This window comes from Cucurbita moschata, unplaced genomic scaffold, assembly GCF_002738365.1.
Source record: "Cucurbita moschata cultivar Rifu unplaced genomic scaffold, Cmos_1.0 Cmo_Scf00005, whole genome shotgun sequence".
Classification (NCBI taxonomy): domain Eukaryota; kingdom Viridiplantae; phylum Streptophyta; class Magnoliopsida; order Cucurbitales; family Cucurbitaceae; genus Cucurbita; species Cucurbita moschata.
In genome coordinates this window covers 6617508-6637333 of record NW_019268521.1, presented here as the reverse complement: position 1 = coordinate 6637333, position 19826 = coordinate 6617508, and the positions used below count along the sequence as shown (strand labels likewise).

Sequence of the window (19826 nt, the reverse complement as noted above, 5' to 3'; positions counted from 1 at the left end):
AAGTTTTCATTTTTCCAATATAATCTTTATTTAAAAGTGATAAGGAAAAACATAAGAAATCAAGCAAAATATCATTTTTAAAATTTAAAAATTTAATATTATATCCTAATTTGTAATAGATAGTCTTTCGTTTTAATTTTTTTTCTAACTAAGTAATTTATTTGTTTAATATATTATATATTTATTAAGTTGGACAGGATGGTGATCGAAAATATAATCTCATTTCTTGTTTCATTTATCGAAACGAGTAATTCGCTCGCCCATAAATTAAATATCTTTATTTACAAATTACATAATTTCACAACTACTCACCAACAATTATTTTATATTTGTTTATTTAATTACTGTCATTTTCTACATCTATTTTTTAATTTCAAGATTTAAACTATAAATTAAATCCAAAATTTGACCATCCTTTAATTTAAAAAATACAAAACCACTGAAAACAAATTTAACTAATTTATAGATTACTGTTATGTTTAATTCCTTTTTAGTCCAAACAAAAATAAAAACAACAATAAAAAAATAAAAAAATTTGAAGAGGAGGAGAGAAGGTTATCCCATGCCACGTCATAGGGTGGAATCCAAATGAGCCAATCAGAATCACCCATTGCATTATCCGGCGTTTGATGTTAGAAGCCACTCATAGCTCATCCACTCACTCCCACTCTCAAAACCACACAAATCCATCCCTTTCCCCTTCCTTATAAACCACTTCCCCTCTCTTCTCCTCCTTGATCATTACCAAAATTTCCAATTCCTACTCTATATCCATGGCCACCGTCACCTCCGCCACCGTTGCCATCCCCACCTTCACCGGCCTCAAGTCCCCCGCCACCGCCTCCAAACCCACCGCCGCCGTCCGCGTCTCCTCCCCCGCGGTCCCCAAGCTGACCGTCAGGGCCTCTCTGAAGGACATTGGCGTGGCCGTGGCCGCCACCGCCGCCAGTGCCCTCCTGGCCTCAAACGCCTTGGCCATTGAGGTCTTGCTAGGCGGTGACGACGGATCTCTAGCCTTCATTCCAAACGATTTCTCGGTGGCGGCCGGGGAGAAAATCGTGTTCAAGAACAACGCGGGTTTCCCACACAACGTGGTGTTCGACGAGGACGAAATCCCAAGCGGAGTGGACGCCGGCAAGATCTCGATGAACGAGGAAGATCTTCTTAACGCCCCCGGCGAGGTCTACGAAGTCAATCTCACCGAGAAAGGAAGCTACTCCTTCTACTGTTCGCCCCATCAAGGAGCTGGAATGGTCGGCAAAGTCACCGTTAACTGATCATTCATTTTTCTCTGTATTCTTCTTTTTTCCATTAAAAAAAATATGTTATTTTAAGTTCAATGTCTTCTCTTCTTTTTTTTTTTTCTTTCCGTTCCACCCAGAGACTGCACGCTGTAGAGCTTCAAGATCCTTCGTATATCAGAATCGTAAACCACCGTTAATGTAATATAATGAATCTGTTACTCTCTTCTCTGCTCTCCGTGGGCTTGCTTTCCGGCCCATTTCGGATTTACGGCCCACTTGAATATAATCATTTTTTTATTTTTCTTAAATAAATATTTCAATTATATAAAAAGGTAAAATGCGAAATTAGTTTGTTTGAATCAGTGTTGGGCCAAGTTTATGATGATAATGCAAGGGGGAAAACTCATAAAAATTAATAATAATAATAAATAAATAAAATTAACCTACGGCTTATTAATTATAGCTCATTTCTAGTAATCCACTCACAATGAAAGCAGTAGTTTAAAGCATAAAAACAAAGAGATTGATTTAATAAACATTAAAATAGAAAAAGGAAGCTTTATGAAACAAGATTCCACGTGATTGCCAAGCCATCAAAACCCGGCAGACATCCACGTCAGCACTGCTATTTTCAATGAAGCTAAAACGCTTCGTTTTTATCGACAATAAATTACAATTACCAAGTTTTTAATTGTTTCTAATTACCCAACCCAGCCATCCAACAAAGCTCGTGATCTGTCAGTCATCGCACATGTATTTTTTTTACGTTTTTAAATTCGAATAATGTTATTTATATATTTTTACACAACGGAAATAACGTGTAAACACGTTCAGCTTTATTATTATTTTTTAAAACATCGATTTAAATCTCATTCATTTGAGTTGCATTTTATTTTTATTTTAATATCTCCCCTTTTAAATCTGAGAGTTGATTTTACTTCAAATTCGACTATAAACTCTATAATTTCTACTTCCAATTCATTAATATTGAATAAGGTTCCTAACATTAATTAAAGATTTTATTATTAGTGTTAATTTTACTTCATTAATTAACATTTAAGCCGAATACTAAACAAATGTAAGAATATCTTTTGAAATATAAATATTAAATATTCATAGTTTTTCTTTTGCTTAAAATGTAATCTAATTTAATGGGCATTAGTTTTAGCTTATACTTTTTAAGTGTTTGGCACCCACCATGAAGAAAAAAAGAGAAAAAATTATATTTATTTTGTATAATGGGATAAAAATAAAATGGATCATGAATTATAATATCTCCTCATGTATTAAAAACATTATAATTAAAATGAGAGATGCACTAGGGAGCTTCCCACTCACTTGTTTTATAATAATAATAAATTATTATTATTATTATATTTATTATTGTGCTGTCAAATACTAAAAAACATTTCTTCGGCTGTGATCCCACGCAGGCGCAACTCACGTGCCACTCCCATTGACAGCGCATTAAAACAGCTTCCTTTCCAAGGTTGGCAGTCTTCACAAAAATTCCTCCCCCTTTCCCTTCCCTCCTCCTCTCCTACGGAAATGGAGTTTCTCCCTCTTTTCATCACCGGAACTCTGGTAGCCGCCACCCTTTACTGGTTCTTGTTCATCTATGGCTCCGCCGAGCGCCAAGGCAAGCTTGCCGTCAATCTATCCGGCGGCTCAATCTCCTCCGAGAAGATTCAGGATAAATACAAACAGTACTGGTCCTTTTTCCGCCGCCCAGAGAAGATCGAAACCGCTGAAAAAGTCCCTGATTTCGTAGATACCTTTTACAATTTGGTGACCGACATCTACGAGTGGGGCTGGGGTCAGTCCTTCCATTTTGCCCGTCCCATCCCTGGAAAGTCCGACAAAGAAGCCACACGCCTCCACGAAGAAATGGTTGCCGACCTAGTCAAGGCCAAACCCGGAGATCGAATTCTGGATGTGGGATGCGGCGTCGGTGGCCCCATGCGCTCCATCGCCGCCCATTCCAAGGCCAACGTGGTCGGAATCACCATTAACGACTACCAAGTCGGACGCGCTAGATTGCACAACAAGAAGGCCGGACTGGACGCGCTCTGTGAAGTGGTGTGTGGGAACTTTCTAGAAATGCCGTTTTCGGAGGGGACGTTCGATGGGGCTTACGCGATTGAAGCGACGTGTCACGCGCCGAAGCTTGAAGATGTATACACGGAGATTTACAGGGTATTGAAGCCGGGTTCGCTGTTTGTTTCGTTGGAGTGGGTTTCCACGGATAAATACGACACCGCCAATCCAGAGCATGTCAAGATCATTGAGGAGATTGCGAGAGGGAACGCTTTGCCTGGCGTCAAATCCTACGATGACGTGGCCAAGGCTGCTAAGAAAGTGGGATTTCAGGTTTTGAAAGAGGAGGATCTGGCCAAGCCGCCGGCGCTTCCCTGGTGGGGCCGATTGAAAATGGGCCGACTCGCGTACTGGAGGAACCATATCCTCGTCACGGTTCTCGCCGCCTTCAGAATCGCCCCCAAAGGGACTCTGGAAGTCCATGAAATGTTGGTGGAGGCTGCCGATTATTTGACACGAAGTGGCGATGCTGGAATCTTCTCGCCGATGCATTTGATCGTGTGTAGAAAGCCGGAATCCTCTAAATCTTGTTAAGAGTAGTCGGGGGCGCTGGTACGGCGCCGTTTCACATGTCTATCTTCCTGTTTTCTATTTCCTTTTTCTTTATTATTTTTCTTGTTTTCGCCGTCGTCGTCGTCGTCTATATTTTCCTTCCCAAACCCTATTTTCAAGTTTTCGCCTTAGTTTTTATGTGATTGTTATTATTAATTCAGAAAAAAAAAAACTTTTCATTTTAGTTTTCTTTATTTCTCTCTCCATTCTCTTCCTTGGTTGGCAATGAAAAAAATCGTCCGTGGCCGTTCGGTGAGTCGCAACTCGCGAGGTTTCGGTTGGCAATGACGTAAGTATTCTTCCATGGCATGCAATTCTTGGAAAATATAAATAAATAAAAAATCCGTAAAATATATTTTTATTTATTTATAGATAGAATTAAAACAGAACTATTTTTTGGGAAATTGTTGAGATTAAGTTTTGATTTTCTTATCTGTTTGCCCCGGCATCCCTTGTATTAGAATTAGATTCTTTTTATTTTTTATTTTTTATTTTGAAGGCTAGGTTGGAAAATAATAAATATTCTAAATAAAAATGAACCCACGTGTCCACGTAATGTCTGAGCTGTCTAAAGATTACGATAGAAAAAAGAAAAGAATAAAAAAAAAGTGTAGAGATTAGAAAGGACAAAAGGATTGAGGTAGAGAAATTGATACGGTGGATTTTATTGATATTTAAATATTTTAAAAATATTTTTGAGTTCATAGTACTGGAGAGACCCAAGGCGTGCACATGACTTCAACGGGAAAAGCATCGTGCCTGCTTCTCCATTGTCCCCCCCCCCCTACCCTTCGTTTTTTATTTCATTTCAGACTAACCCCACCCACATTATTATTATTTACTTTATTTTTTTGTTTAAATACATATATTTTAATTCATATTTTAAATTTATACAAATTAATCCAAGTAGAACAAACTGAGAATCTAATTTTAAATAGAATCTGATTAGTAGTTAACAATTATTATGTTTATGAATTTTTATATTACAAAAAGTAATATAATCTTTTAAGACAAACCATTATCGATCTTTTAATCTTTGGTGGCTTTGTGATCTCCGGCAATCACGCTTAGTATTCTCAGTTTTAGATTACATTATGTTCCGATTAATAAAAAAAATTGAATTCTTCGCCAAATTGTAAAAATAAAATACGCGAATGATCCAAAATATACACACTTATAGCATATTAATGACTTTAAACCAAGCGATGATTTTTTTTATCTATCTCGTTTATGTCGATTTTGAACTTTGATCATTGTGTTTTTTTCTCTTTTAGAACTGTATGAGATAATGGGTGGTTTGCATGATATCATGTGATGATTGTGATATATTTCACATTCGTAACTTGAATAGGTCAATAGTTTCTTTCGCATGTCTTTATTTTTATGTTTTAAAGTGGGATATGTTATTTTCAGCTACGAAACATGCAATCGAACCTTTGTTCTTATCTAATGGGTCGAAAAATCAATTTCAATTTATGATACAACTTTGGTACAATTATCCAATTTCTAAACCAACCCTAAATTTTAAATTTTAAAATTACTAAATAATATATATAATAAAAGGAAAATTTATAATTATCTAATGATTTTTTAACTCCGTGTACTTGATTATGAATCTTTTGTCGTTCAATTGTAGAATGAAAATATAATTATAAATTTTTAAAATAATAACTAACAGCCAAATTAAGGTTAATTAATCAAGAAGATTTTGATTGATAGAAAGTGGATGCAATTTTAGAAAGAAAAAAAAAATAGTTTTTTTCCATTAATTTAATCTCAAATGTTGTGCTTACTCAAATATTTATTTATTTTATATTACAAAAGTGCCCTTTCTTTGATGGCCCTTTTCTCCTCCTAAGACAGGGTTCTTTTCGTAATTTAGAGGTCCGATTTTAAGTGCGGGGCGGAAATAGACGTTATTTGTTGACTTGTGAAAGGTGCCACTGGGGCCCTGGATTCTCTACCCATTGAGGAGGACACGTATTAAAAAAAATAATTAATAATTTTAAATGTTATAGTTAAAATATTAAAGAAATTAGAAATTCTTGAGCTAAAAGACAAAACATTTTAAGAATTAAATGCATAATTAAAAAAATTAATTTAACATTTTAATACCTATAGTTATAAAAAACAGAAATTAAAATCTCTAGTTAATTTCTTTAAAAAAAAAAAAAGAAGAAGAAGAATACTTCCAATATAAATTTACAAAGATTAACTAGAAATCCCACTAGATTTTTCTTCAAATTACTAAATTTAAAAAATAAAAATAAAAAACAGAAGCAATGTTCTATGTTTTTTGTCGAACCATGGTGGAGTGGAGTTGAAGAGGTGTGGGCGGAACAACGGTTCTTCTCTTCCATATATTCACCTCCTTTCTCGGTTCAAGTGTCACAATTTCTTCACCAATCCACACCGCCGTCGACGCCCTGCTCCCTCCTCCCCCGCCCTCCTCTCCTTCCACCTCAGCCGGAGCAATCTGCGCTGTCCAATCAAAATTCGTCAAAGCGCCACGTCCACTCGAGAATCGCTTCATCTGATTCAGCCCTAGCGCTCTCTCCGGCAGCGGCGGCTTCCCCGCCGAAGCCGCCTCCACGTTCGATTTCGCCCTACCTAGTACTTTCCTACCGATCAGAATTCTCTCTATCGCCGACGGGAGATGCCGCTTTTTCGGCTCCGAAATTTCAACCGCCGCCGCAGTAATCTTAGCCAATTCCTTCATCTTCTTCTTATGTTTGATTTGGCCGATGCAGGAGACTTTGGGCGAAGTGGGCTCCGACGTTTCGAACCCCGAGTTGTTGGACTTGGATCGCGCTTCGCGTGGTATAATCGAGATCTTCATCGGACCGGAAAATCCTCGGGCGGCGACCGGCCGGTTTTCCCTTCCGGGACTGACCGGCGGGTTGTGGAAAGTGATGGCGGAGGCGGCTCTAGGTAGAAACTTCATGATTTTGGATTTTGGGTTGGATTGTTTGTCCATCATTTCTCTGCAAATTGAAATTCTTCCCAATGTGATTATGTATGTATATATATATATATTAATGAAATGAGTTGACATTAATTTAAGGAAGAATTAAGAAAGGCTCCCTCGACGTTGGTTTGGTCAAACATCAGAGCTCTGACCAAGCAACCATAATGATTACGATTATGAACAAATAAATCGCCAAACACAAAAAATTAATTACTTTAAACTAATTATGAAATTGGATTTAAACGACTAAATTTATTCTTAACTTTTTCAGAACATATTATTATAAATATGGAATAAATTCTATAATATTCAAAATTGAATAAATCAACGCTAATTTCTAGTTTAATCCTTGAAGGCCAAATTTAGTTGAAGGTTTTTGTCATTTTTGCAGCTAAATTATCAATTTTAAACAAATTATTAATTTCCTTTTTTTTTCCAATTTAAATCATGAAGAAGTATATTGAATGAAATAAATAACATGTTTTTATGGATTAAACAAATTATTTAATATGGGAGAATTAGTCCGTGTATGACATTTAAATAGATGTGATATTGTGAACGATATAAAAAGAAGTTCAACAATAGGACGTCTCCTCAAATGTAATAGTATATTTAATTTAATTTTTTTAAAAATTAGTTCTCTTCCTTTATAATTAAGACGGAAATTAGTGTGGGCTAAACACCAAAGATATAATAATAAGAGGAGTCAATTCCAACTAACGATATGCGGGCTAAACATCGACGTGGAGCTTAACTCAACATGCTTCAATCTTTAAGTTGGGACAAGACACAAGTGATGTTGAGCTAAGCACGATTAGATTGCATACCTTGTTGAGAGAGTGTATTCTACTATTTTTACCTTTGCTCGTATGACATAGTCGATAGGTTATTACATACGGTTAGGAGCGTAAGGAGAATAACCTTCTTAATTAATAGACTTATTTTTTTTTATCTCTTGAGTTGTGCAATTCTAATGGATTGATAGGGTTTGTACCCAAGACGTGTCGAATTTATTAACCTTATAATAATTCTTATTGTTTTAGTACTCTTCCTAAAATGTCACCTAACACGTTCAAAAAAAAAAGAAAAAAATAATTTTATTTTAAGATATGATAATTAAAATGGTGAGAGTTGAAATTGTCAATGGAAAATAATTTAATTTTGATGGGGATTATTAAAAATGAAACGATAAGATGATAACGTAGGCCTATTTTATTATTTAAAGAAAAAAGAAATGAAAAATATTAGTTCGAAATTATCAACGTTGGATTGTTAATTAAAGTCAAATGTGGTCCGTCGGCAATTATTGTAGTGAGGAAGAGTTGAGATGCCGGCCGATACCCAATTTTGAACTCCCATATCCATTAAAGCCTTTACATTCCTTTTTTTTTTTTGGTAATTATTTTTTAAATTGTTATTTACGTTATTAAACCATTAAAATTATTTAAATAAAAAAAAAAGAGAAATAATTAGTTGAGTTATTAATATTATTTTTTTTCGCCTTAAAAATAGTAAATATATGTTAATTTAAGGGTGAAAAGCAGAAAATTTATCCGAGTTAAAAGTATTTCCTCCGGGAGAACTTATTTACATCAACGTGACAGAATAACAGGCTTCGGCCCAAATAGTTTTCAAAAGAAGCCCATAAAATCGAAGCCCATAAAACCGAAGCCCAATATGAAATATTCTTTCGAGGAGGCCCAATGTTCTGGATGCTTCTCCTTAACGTCGTCTTCCGTCAATGCCTCGTGCGGAGAACTTGGCACTGAACGATAGACGTCCGATTGAATCAGACATGGTTCGCTTCAGTTTAATCCGCAGTGGAGTCTTCCTTTGGCTTCTTAGGGTAAGTTCGAACATTCAAGAAGAATTTTACGTTTTCCTCTAGCTTCTATTTTCATATAGTTCTGCTCAGAAATGAATTCCATAATCCCGATCTGTCTGTGATTTCTGCGCTCTGCTGTTTGAATTTGCTATTCAACAAAATTTGGCTTTATTCTCCATCAATTTCTTTAAAATCTTTTGAGATAATAGTTTTTGACTGCGTTGCAAGAACTCAGGACGATCTAAACCTTTGTATCTTCAGCGCCGAGAATTCTCAATTTATTTGTTCTAGAAATTCCTCCACATTGGATTCTGATCGCTGGAAGATGTTTAATACATTCGAATTCTTTCGTTACCACTAACAATGTAAAAGGTTGCACAGGGGGAGAACTCGCCATGGTTCTCGCCCTTGATTTACAGGAATTTATTCTCCGAGCAAGAGTGTTGAAACTGTATAGGCAGGCTTTAAGAACTACTCGCAAAGCTCCTGTTCACGCTCGAGGTTAAGCTTTTGATTATGATCTTACATTGTTCTTTATGCATTTGAATTTTTCCCGCCTTCTCCGCATGAACCAAGCTTAAATTGGATTAGGCGTCGTGTTTAGTCGATTGTCTGTTCTGCGTGCTTAAAGTTCTGAGAATGTGTGCTTTGAAACAGAAGAACTGAGGCATACGATCAGACAAGAAATGGAAAACAACCGCGGCTGCAGTGATAGACAGAAGGTTAGATTTCTGCTCAGTGAAGGAATAGAGAGATTAAAGCGTTTAGATGAGATGTTGGATATGCAGGGCCATTCATAAAGAGAGTTTTTAAGTTAAAAGTTTTTCATCATCTTCCTCCTCAATCACTAACTGCTCGCTATTGGGATGAAGTGTCGTTTTAAATTTATGCTACTTTTGTATGATGATGAGAGTGAAAATATTTGGTTAATATTATGATCTTGTCATAATTTTCCATCAAATTAGTACGCCATGAAAGGTTGGTATTTTTACTCTCAGCTTTCCTCAAAAATTTTAAAACTCGTCTAATAGGGAGAGGTTTTCACACCCTTAAAGAAAGTTCCGTTACCCTCTTCAGTCGATGTGAGATCTCACACAATGATTATAACTTTCCTGTCTCGAAGCGCTTTTACGAACACAAATACGTCTTTGAACATAAAAGAAGCTAGTTATTCTATAGGGGCTACGAGGCAAATCCTCTCGAAAGTAAAAATTGTAACCTTTGATCGACAATAAAGTCCATGGAAGGATATAAAAATTGACTCGCTTTTAGGATAATAACAATAGCTATATTTTTCAAAGGTCGATAGTTTGTTCCCGAATGATTAGAACTGAAAAGAAAAAACAATAAATAAATAGAGACCAGAAGAAGAATATTATCATGCACTGATGAGCAGAAAAGTTCTTAGACGGACATTATTTTGTATTGTAACAATTTCTTATTGCATCCATCAATCTCGTATCTTTACACAGCAAACTTACTTTTGTTTTTCCTTTTTACAACTGTAATCTAGTTCATCTTTGCTTCCACTGTCCCTTTTGAAATCATGTTCACGAACTCCTCGTAATTGATTTTTCCATCCTTAAAGACATTAAAAAAGAAAAAAAGGATCAAAATTTTTCAAGTTGCTTATCTATCAGAGATGTTGAAGAAAATTCAGGTGTAAAAAACAGGGGAAAGAGTAGTACTCCATCGATATCGACATCGTTGATAATTTCATCAATGGTATCTTCATCTCCCATGCCATACTGAGTCATGGCCTGTTTGAGCTCATCTCTTGTGATAAATCTGAAAATTCAGCAGCAAAGTATAAGTAGCATTTTATCAATCAAACAGCTTTCCAATGCAAGAGGTTATGGATACTGCATTACGAACCCGCTTCCATCTCTATCAAAGAACTGGAAAGCCTTGTATATGTTTTCTTCTTTATCGAGCCTATGTCGATGCATCGTTGCAGTAATAAACTCACTATAATCGATCGTCCCATTTTTGTCGACATCAGCCTGACCAGAGTAGAGGTTTAAGTTTTTCATGTATAAGCTAAAAGGCCATGCATGAACATACTCAACCAGCTGAGAAAGTAAAAAGGGGAAAAGAGGGATTCTTGGTTCTTACTGCATCCATTAGTTGCTTTATTTCGTGTTCCGAAAGTCTTGAACCGAGCCTGGATAAACCTGTTTTCAGCTCATCAAATGTGATGGTACCACTTCTATCAGTGTCTATGTTCTTAAACATTTGTTTCAGACCCTTTAACTCTTCTTCTGAAAGGTTTTGTGCCATTACCTACCAACAACATTCAGCATATTTTTAGATCAATGCACTGAAATTCACTCATTTCTACCCAGTACGGGGGAAAAAAAATGGGGGTAAATGTAGATGTAAATTATGTGAAGTACCTTAAGAGCAAGTTGTTTAAACTTGTTCATTGCTCTGAACTGCTTCATCCTAATGAGCACCGCGCTATCTATGGGCTTGCTAGAGGCCTCACCCTCGATCTTCAACCAAGGATGCTCTGATTCATTATTGGGAGACTTAGAATGAGAACATTGGGCTATTCCAAGAAGCAATCAAGATCTTTATGAACTAGGGAAAAAAAGTGGTAGTTACCAAGCGCATCGGCAGCGGTGATCCGCTTTCTTGGGTCCCTCGTCAGCATTTTAGAGACAAGATCCTTGGAAGAAGAGGATATGGAAGGCCATGGAGCGTCTTCCATTTTTAGGTTGCCTTTCAGAACTGCTTTCACTATCTCGTCTTCGGTCTCTGACGGAATTGGAACATCAAAATCAAGTCAGGCAGGCACAAAGACATGAAGGCTAGTTTTACCATCACTAAACAAAATTTGGATAAGAACTTAAATGTTATACCTAAAAAATTAAATGATTATGAATTTGAAGTGAAGTATTGAACTTACGTCCCCAAAAGGGAGGCTCCCCACACAAGAGAATGTAAAGAATAACTCCAGCACTCCATATATCAATCTCCTTCCCGTAATTCCGCTGTAAAACCTCAGGGGCAATGTAATATGCACTTCCAACTATTTCTCTGTATACTTTGCCTGACAAATCATTTTCATTCAAACACAAACTGTTAAACAACCCTGAGAATCCCAATACCCATCGGCCCAAACACAAACCTAATAAAAGAAATTCTTCGCAATAGTTGATTTGATTGATTGGACTTTCTCTTCGTCGACTTGGTCAAGAGTGACTTTTAACGTTGGCTCAAAACAGAAATTCTAATTCGAATGCCATTTTTAATTCAAAAAGACCTCCATTACCTTAAGAGAGCTCTCGATTCAAGTTCATACTGGACATACACAGTGTTTCATTTCTAAACTAAATTCCATACAATTTCGAGGCTACAAAATTTTCAGTTAAACGATGCAAAGAAATGCATGGAGGTTAAAAAGAGAATTGGAAACTAACCGACCTTCTTCGATGAAAACGGAGAGTCCAAAATCGGTAGCCTTAATCGGCGAATCGTCGTCTTCACTGACCATCAGGAAGTTCTCAGGCTTCAAGTCTCTGTGCATAACCCCCATAAAATGGCACGCGTGAACTACATTCAAAATCTGCTTGCAAATCGACGCCGCTTCTCTCTCCGAGTAACTCTTCTTCTTGATAATCCGATCGAAAAGCTCTCCGCCGGAACACAGCTCCATAACCAGATGCAAATTGCTCTTATCCTCATATGCGCCCTTAAACTCCACGATGTTCGGTTGGCCAGTCAAATGCTGTAGAATCAAAATCTCCCTTCTCACATCTTCGATATCCTTCTGTTTCACCATTTTCCTCCTGGAAATCGTCTTGCAAGCGTATTTCCGACCGGTGGACCTCTCGGTGCAGAGATAAGTAATCCCGAACTGGCCTCGACCAAGCTCCTTGTGGAGTTCGTAGATTGTGGTTATGTTGACGTAGGGGCGGCCGGTGATTGGGCCAATCTGCGACGGCGGAACGGACTTGTAAGATGGAATCGATGGCGGCTTCGGCGGTGGCTTTGGCGGGTATTGAGATTGAGGTTTGGTTCGAGGGGGTGTGTCTGAGCCATAGGTGAAGGAGTCGATGGGAACGTCGCGGGTTCTGGTGAAACAGAGGCCCATGGCGGAAAGGAGAAAGAAATGCAGAAACCTTCTTCTTCAACCTTTGTGAATGGAGATGCAAAGGGAGGAAGATGATTATGAAGTGTTTTGGTGCACTTTATTCGGTGCTTTGCTTTGGCCTTTGGTTTGTTCTTCAGCATCATTCTCTTCCACTTTTTTGTTGTTTCCGGAAAATCAGAGAAAACACAGAGAGAAAGCGATTGGTTTCTCGAAAAGAGAATGGAACCCAAATTCACCAACCTTCCCTTGCTTCTTCCAACCTCTCTCTGTATCATCTTGTTCGGAATCACAATTTCTTATTTTTTTTATTATTATTATTATTATTATTTAGGTAAGAAATTTATTTGGTAATTAATACCTTAAAAGAATTTAACTACTTATCTTAACAGTATTAAAAGAATTAAATCTGTTTAAAAGATGAGAATGAGATACCACGTTGGTTTGGAAAAATGACATCTAATTAACGAGACATCTAATTAACGAGACTGTGGCATATTTGAGTTTTCGAATACCATAATATAATTGTCATAAAATTATCTCGAATTCATACCATTAATTATTAATTAATTATTATGAAGCTAACAAATTCAAAATTTATGTCTAATAGTCAGTTATTATGAGCATATTTGTCTAGTTGAATAATGCACGTGGAATAAAAATTTATTAAAATATCGATGTCCACTACAATTGTACGAGAATGTTAAAGACTTTCAAGAAATGTGGACAAGCTAAGTCGAGAAGTTCTCGAGATAGCCGAGGCAAGACGACTTCGGTTCTTGCTTCTAAGTCGAAAAATATCGACCAAACACAACTTGGTATTGATTAAAACGAGTTGTAGAGCCTTGCTTATCTCACAACTTATATATACCCATCATCAAGGCATTATGACAAATCCATAATGATTAGAAAATGGAAATTAGTAAATCCCTGGCTAAAATAATTTACAGATCAAATTGTTTTCAAGCTGCAGATTGTCCTTAAAAATTAGGAAGTTGAAAAGGAAATAAAGAGCTAAAATAACAAAGCAATTTAATCTCAATTTGGTTTAAAAAGAGCAAGAGGTCACACCTTCATCAGCATCACCTCCCATTGAAGGGAGAGTCGCGGTTGCTCGTCTCGACGCACTTTGTATGCACCTCGAATCCACAATCCAGGCACTGATAAGCCCATCCACAACCCTGCTCGTCACACTCGCAGCATATGAACGGTCCTCCCCCATTTCCTTCAGACACCAAATTCAGCTCGTGTCTATGTCCGACGTGGCGCACCGACGTCGGGAGGTTTTTCGCCTCTTCCTCCTTTTCTTTCACCAGCTCCTCCAATTTAGCTTCGGTGAATGGATAAGCATTTTCCCTGTACAAGTTTATTAGGTTTCTACCTTGTTTGGTGACTGTCTTGCCATTTGGACCTAAGATTATCAAACAAGGGATGCCTTGCACGTCAAAATGTTTGGCAAGGTTTTTAATCATTGGGTCTCCAAATGGCAATGCTAGCCACGGCATCGAACCGAAGTAAGAATTGAAGGAGTCCTTGTCTCGATCACTCGACACAAAAACAATCTCGAAATCTTCGTTTTCTTTCGTTGCTACCATTTGCTTTATCTTGTCGTAGACAGCAATCAGCTTGGGCGTGAACATACCGGGAAGACACCATTTCGCCGAGAAGTAGAGCCCCACGGTCTTGCCTACTAATGAAACAACAGGGACCTGCACAATCAACATCCAATTAAAGCTATACAATTACAGCATTCAGTGAAATGTCCAAAACCATAAAAACTTCTTCTTCCTCCGTGGATCACGTCTTCTGCTCGAGCTGAAACCTTAGTATTTCCAAAGTCAACATCCATCTACAAGCTACAATGACAAGGAATGTCGAGAATATTTACAATATCCCCACGAAATTATGGGGCCCCTCCAATCACAAAATTCGTTACTTTCATTCATTAGTTGACTCAAATCCAACTTCTATGTATCATCTTTGTGAAGCTAAAATTAACCATCAATAACAAAACTTTCAACTCTAGCATTGAATTCATCCAACTGACGAGATGAAATTTTTCATAGAGATCGAAAAGAAAGTGTAAACGCAACAGCTCAAGTTCGCTGCTTGCAAATATTATCCACTTTGGCCCGTTACGTATCACAGGGAGAGGTTTCCACGTCCTTATAAGGAATGTTTCGTTCTCCTCTCCAAATGAAGTGGGCTCTCACAATCCACCTCTTTTGGGGGCCTAACGTACTCGCTAGCACACCTCTTGGTGTCTGACTTTGATACCATTTTGTAACGGCCCAAACTCACTGCTAGCAAATATTGTCCGATTTGACTCGTTACGTATCGCCGTGAGTCTCACGGTTTTATAATGCATATATTAGGGAGAAGTTTCTAAAGGAATATTTCATTCTCCTCTCCAACCAAGGTGGGAATGATTAGAAATCTTGTATAAAAGCGAACTGTCTTTTAAGAGTAGAGTACTCGACTCAAAATCGAAGTAAGAGCAACTCAATCGACAAAGAGGAGATGGAATAAAGAAGATGGATAGTCAAATATCAAATCTTCAATTGACTCGTAAAAGCAGTGAGAGCTGAAGAAAGGGATCCCATCAATCACAAGACATAACAAGAGAGAGAGAGAGCATCAGAATGAAGGACAATGTTTGAGCTTACAGAAGGAATTGGTGAGTGTTGGGGTCCATCGGGCCAGAGAGACCGACATCAACAGACAGCAATTGTCCAAAATAATCAAAGGTTGGGATCCACGTGTACAGTCCTCAAGACATATCCATAGAACATTGATGACAAATGTGAGTGGCTGTGAGTTTACCATTAGGTAGTCATTATGATAAGTGGGTAACTTGAGAAAGAAAATCTATACCGTAATAAAAAAAAAAATTCCCTCGAGGTCTCCTTTTGATATCCATTCAAGGAAAATCTTACCATTTTCAAGACCTTGTCGGCAAACTAGACATGTTTGGAGAGAGAATCATTTCGAAACATATCTACAATCAATCACTCATTTAAAATGGTAAATCATATTTTTAATTGATTTTAAATTATTAAGACATGTTTTGAAATTTCTCTCAAACATGTCGATGGACTATCTCAAACATGTCCATAGACCAATTAGGTACTCTTAATAACCATAAGCTAGACGATTGTAAAAGTGACAACTAAATTGTATCATCTATTTGAATTAGATTCAAGAGGGTTCGAACTGACCTGTTTCGGGATAGGGTAATCCAAAAGATAATCTCTGTTGCCATTTGTCAGCAAAGTAGACAATGTCTGATTCTCTTCCTTTTCTCTATCCTCATCCTTCAGCTGCTCCAATCTCTCCTTTGTAAAGGGAAATGCATCGACCCCATATCGGTAAACAACCTCCACTCCTTCATGCAACGTCGCCGTTTCATCTTTATTTTCACGCGGCTGCAATATAATCAGACACGGAATGCCTTCAATCTCGAATTTCCTGTTCAAAGCAATTTTGGTTTCCAAGTCGGAGAATGGAATCGCCGGCCACGGCATACTCGCACGGTACTCATTGAAGGCGTCGGAATCCTCGTCGGAGGACACATAAACCACTTCAAAATTCGACCCATTTTCTTGGAGCTCCTCGTAAGTTTGGACCAGAATCTTGTTGAAGCTCCGACATGGCGGGTACCAGTTGGCAGAGAAGTAAAGGCCCAGGACCTTACCGTCGAGATTCGACAGTTTGACCTGCAGCAACAAAAGCAGACGCCGGAATTAGAATCGCCGCCGGCAAGTAGAGAATCTTAAAGTAATTGGAAATGGGAATAGGTGTGTGTGAAAGCGATGAGGTACCAAAAAGATTACACGTAATGCAGATTCAAAAATAGGAGAAAATTATTAAATTGTAGCCTCCACGTATGCAAATTTCATGATTTTTGTTGAATAATAAATCACAATTATTTTGCGCCTCTAGAATAATTTCTCAATTTAATTACATTCTGAGAAATTTCCTTCTGGATCTATAATGGGATGACAATTGTCCCTTCAGTTTATGAGTGTCACAAAAGGGGCATCATATTCGCTCCATCGCTGCCTTGCGAAAATTGGACCGCGAATTTGCCACGTGCAGCTCGATCCAAATGAGCACCGAACAATACCACCCAAAACAATGACACTCGAGCCGACAAACACAATCGAGTGACCGACCGACCCACGACATACAGGCTCGTGCAATTTTCCTACCACGGTCACAGATTATCAGCTACTACTCACAGTTGTTCCTGGCCGCTGTCGGATTGACCTCGAAATATTACTATTTGGGTCTGTTGTTGTATGATTTTATGTACGCTTTTTAGTCGTTTGGAGTCGAGAACTCCAATGGCGTTTTGGGTTTCAAATCCGACAATATCGCTCATTGAGATTGAAACGCAACCTCGTACTTCCCCCCCCTCTTATTCCAAACCTCAAATCCCTCGAGGGTTTGTCTCCGGCTTCTACGCAACCAACCCCATCTTCCTTCAGTTTTTCCCGATTACTCCCATGAAAAAACATCGGCCATTTTTTATACATCTGTCGTCAATATTCTTCTCCAACTAAAAAAAAACGGTACGGACGTTGATTTCTCACTGTTCGCTCTACCTTGGAAGAAAATAATAGGAAAAAAAAAACTCAGTAAGTTACTGTTGTTTTTTCAACACAACCAGATCCAAGTTGAATCATTCCTTAAACAACGCTAAAACTAAATACGAAAACGGTCCCAGTTCATTTTGTGTCTCACCCTTCGCTAGATATTCAGCTGCTACTTCATGCTTTTCCCAATACTTCCAGAGGCTATGAATAAATTTAAAAAATAATAGCAATATGTTTGAATGGAACCTGAGCTCCGGTGGAAGAGACGAGATAGTCACGATCTCCAGAAGCCAAAAGAGAGGAGAATCTGGAAGATCCGTAAGAGCCGCCGTTCGTCAGAGCTCGATTTCCATCCTTCATTTCCGTTCACCTGAAGAAGAACTGCTTCCGTTCTCTCTGAAACGAATTCCGGCCACCACCACCACCGCCACCAAGCTCCTACAGCCGCTTGACCACTCCATTCTTATATTCCTTCCTCAACCATTTGTTTCTACATCATTGCGCCCTTCGCTACTCCACATCAAGCATCAACTTTCCAACACGTAGCACTCACGAGATCCCCATCCTCTGCTCTTCCCATAAAATACAACTCAAATCTACACCGTTCATTTCTGGGATTGGGCCACGCAGAGGAAAAGTACCAAGTGTGCGGTTCTCGAACGCGGGTGCACTGAAGATTGATGTTGGAGAAACACAGGAATATAGCCCCGCGATGTGGAAATGGGTGAGGTCCGTGTAGTCATTAAAGACTTGGAATTGTTATAGTGAGAGCAAAACAAACAAAGGAGCCACCTGTCCCTTCCTCTCCCTATCTTTTAATTTTCTTTTTGACTTTTTTTTTCCCCTTTTTTTCGGGTGAGAGGGAAATATTGGGGATTTACGTACGAGGTGAGGAGTGGTGGTGGGATGACGGAATATCAGATCTCGATGTTCTTTTCATCCAACGGTACAGCAAACTCCATTTGGCCATAGACATGTTTGGGCTTTGGAGAAACTATTTTTTAAATACTTTGTACTTAAAAATGTTTTTAAAAACTTTCAAATGTGGTAAAATATTAAAAAATTTTAAAAACCTCTTATAATTAATTTTGAACGTAAATCATTATTTGAAATAAATTTAAAAATACTTATACATATTTTTAAAAAATTTTAAAGTTCGATGATTATCTAGGACAGTTAGGTAAATAAGGTAGATGGTTTATGTCTGGATGATAATATATATTTTTATTTCTTATAAATTAATTATAAATATCATGTCAATATATTTATTTATTTTAATTTTTTAATAAAATAAATACATTTCTTTTTCTAACTATATATATCTTATTTTGAAAAATATATGTATGAACTATTTGTGTTAGGCTCAATTTGACGGGACACTAATTAATAGAATATAAATTAAATTAATATTCGACAAACTCAAAAAAATACCATATTAGAAATTTGAAGATTATTGGGGTGAGTTTGAAACTAAATGAAAATGATTTGAATAAAATTTTGGAACTAAACCTTGCACCATAATGATAGTTATATGTTCGAAAACTATAAAATAACTTTCGGAAACAAATTCCAACATGTCTTAAAATGGGCTCTGACGTCGACTGGCCGACTCATAGAAGACGCAAAATAAAAAAATAAAAAAATAAAGGAGAGGAGGTAATTATATAACGTGAAAAGTATAAATATAGAAACTGAATTAGATTATTTATATTTTCTAAATTCTAGAGGGGCCCTGGTATGCGACACAAAGGAGACGGGATCTTGCTATAGTGAACCTTGCTATTAATTTCCCAATCCCATCAGACTTTACACCTAATTTTTTCTACGTTGGTTAGAAAGGAAACAAAACATTCCTAAGGATTTGGAAACTTCTCCCAAATATAGGTGTTTTAAAACTTGGAGGGAAAGTGTAGAAGGGAAAACAAAGAAATGGCAATATTTGTTAGTGGTGGGCTTGAGACATTGCAAATAGTATCGGGGGTGTGCCAGCTAGGACGCTGATCTCGAGAGGGGTGAATTATGAGATTATAGAAACTTCTTCGTATAGGGAAAGTATAGAAGAGAAAGCTCCAAGATAACAATATTCATTAGTGATGGGCTTGATATAGTAGAAATAGTATTAGAGCTTGTCACTAGGTGATGTGCCAAACGTTAATAATATGTTAGCAATGAACTTGGGGTATTATAAATGATATCAGAACTCGTCACTGGGAGGTGTGCCTGCGAAGACGTTGGACTCCACAGGAGTAGATAGTAAAATTATACGGACAGTAACAAAACATTTATTATAAGAGGGTGTAAATTTCTCTCAACTTTACTTAGTTTAAAATTTTGAAAGTAAAATTGGAAAACAAAAGGAATTGTGATGGTGTTTTTTTTATATACATAGTTTATGTCAATTATATTTATCGATTAAATAAATAAAAAAAGGGGGGGGGGGGGGGAA

At 37.4% G+C, this 19826-nt stretch overlaps 6 protein-coding genes and 1 long non-coding RNA gene across 9 annotated transcripts; 3 read left to right on the top strand and 4 right to left on the bottom strand.

The window, feature by feature from the left end:
- Nucleotides 1-712: 712 nt before the first annotated feature.
- LOC111443648 (plastocyanin) lies at nt 713-1468 on the top strand. The gene has a single exon (XM_023081556.1). It carries the CDS (start codon nt 774-776, stop codon nt 1275-1277), a length of 504 nt encoding a protein of 167 aa, XP_022937324.1. The 5' UTR covers nt 713-773; the 3' UTR covers nt 1278-1468.
- A 1266-nt stretch (nt 1469-2734) lies between these two features.
- Nucleotides 2735-4065, top strand: LOC111443718 (24-methylenesterol C-methyltransferase 2). Its single transcript, XM_023081654.1, has one exon. The coding sequence runs from the start codon at nt 2793-2795 to the stop codon at nt 3873-3875; it is 1083 nt and encodes a 360-aa protein (XP_022937422.1). The 5' UTR covers nt 2735-2792; the 3' UTR covers nt 3876-4065.
- Nucleotides 4066-6088: 2023 nt separating this feature from the next.
- LOC111443719 (uncharacterized protein At1g76070) lies at nt 6089-6885 on the bottom strand. The gene has a single exon (XM_023081655.1). It carries the CDS (start codon nt 6871-6873, stop codon nt 6181-6183), a length of 693 nt encoding a protein of 230 aa, XP_022937423.1. The 5' UTR covers nt 6874-6885; the 3' UTR covers nt 6089-6180.
- Nucleotides 6886-8595: 1710 nt separating this feature from the next.
- Nucleotides 8596-9647, top strand: LOC111443321. Of its 2 annotated transcripts, none has more exons than XM_023081093.1 (3): nt 8596-8707; nt 9059-9187; nt 9344-9647. In XM_023081093.1, the coding sequence occupies exons 2-3, from the start codon at nt 9082-9084 to the stop codon at nt 9484-9486; spliced, it is 249 nt and encodes an 82-aa protein (XP_022936861.1). In that variant the 5' UTR covers nt 8596-8707; nt 9059-9081; the 3' UTR covers nt 9487-9647. The 2 variants fall into 2 exon arrangements, with proteins under 2 accessions (XP_022936861.1, XP_022936862.1); XM_023081094.1 differs by having other exon boundaries at nt 8597-8707; nt 9068-9187.
- Nucleotides 9648-10045: 398 nt separating this feature from the next.
- Nucleotides 10046-12894, bottom strand: LOC111443111 (calcium-dependent protein kinase 29). The gene is made up of 8 exons (XM_023080756.1): nt 12116-12894; nt 11598-11741; nt 11294-11446; nt 11083-11198; nt 10802-10969; nt 10562-10689; nt 10375-10474; nt 10046-10267 (listed from the first exon to the last, which is right to left on the bottom strand). The coding sequence occupies exons 1-8, from the start codon at nt 12783-12785 to the stop codon at nt 10196-10198; spliced, it is 1551 nt and encodes a 516-aa protein (XP_022936524.1). The 5' UTR covers nt 12786-12894; the 3' UTR covers nt 10046-10195.
- LOC111443112 (probable nucleoredoxin 2) lies at nt 12852-17931 on the bottom strand. 2 transcript variants are annotated; one of them, XM_023080759.1, is made up of 4 exons: nt 17627-17931; nt 16001-16498; nt 13854-14491; nt 12852-12937 (listed from the first exon to the last, which is right to left on the bottom strand). In XM_023080759.1, the coding sequence occupies exons 1-3, from the start codon at nt 17738-17740 to the stop codon at nt 13865-13867; spliced, it is 1239 nt and encodes a 412-aa protein (XP_022936527.1). In that variant the 5' UTR covers nt 17741-17931; the 3' UTR covers nt 12852-12937; nt 13854-13864. The 2 variants fall into 2 exon arrangements, with proteins under 2 accessions (XP_022936527.1, XP_022936526.1); XM_023080758.1 differs by lacking the exon at nt 12852-12937 and having other exon boundaries at nt 13581-14491; nt 17627-17930.
- On the bottom strand, nt 16626-17594 carry LOC111443113. The gene is made up of 2 exons (XR_002710433.1): nt 17529-17594; nt 16626-17389 (listed from the first exon to the last, which is right to left on the bottom strand). It is a non-coding gene; the product is annotated as an uncharacterized LOC111443113 (long non-coding RNA).
- Nucleotides 17932-19826: the final 1895 nt, after the last annotated feature.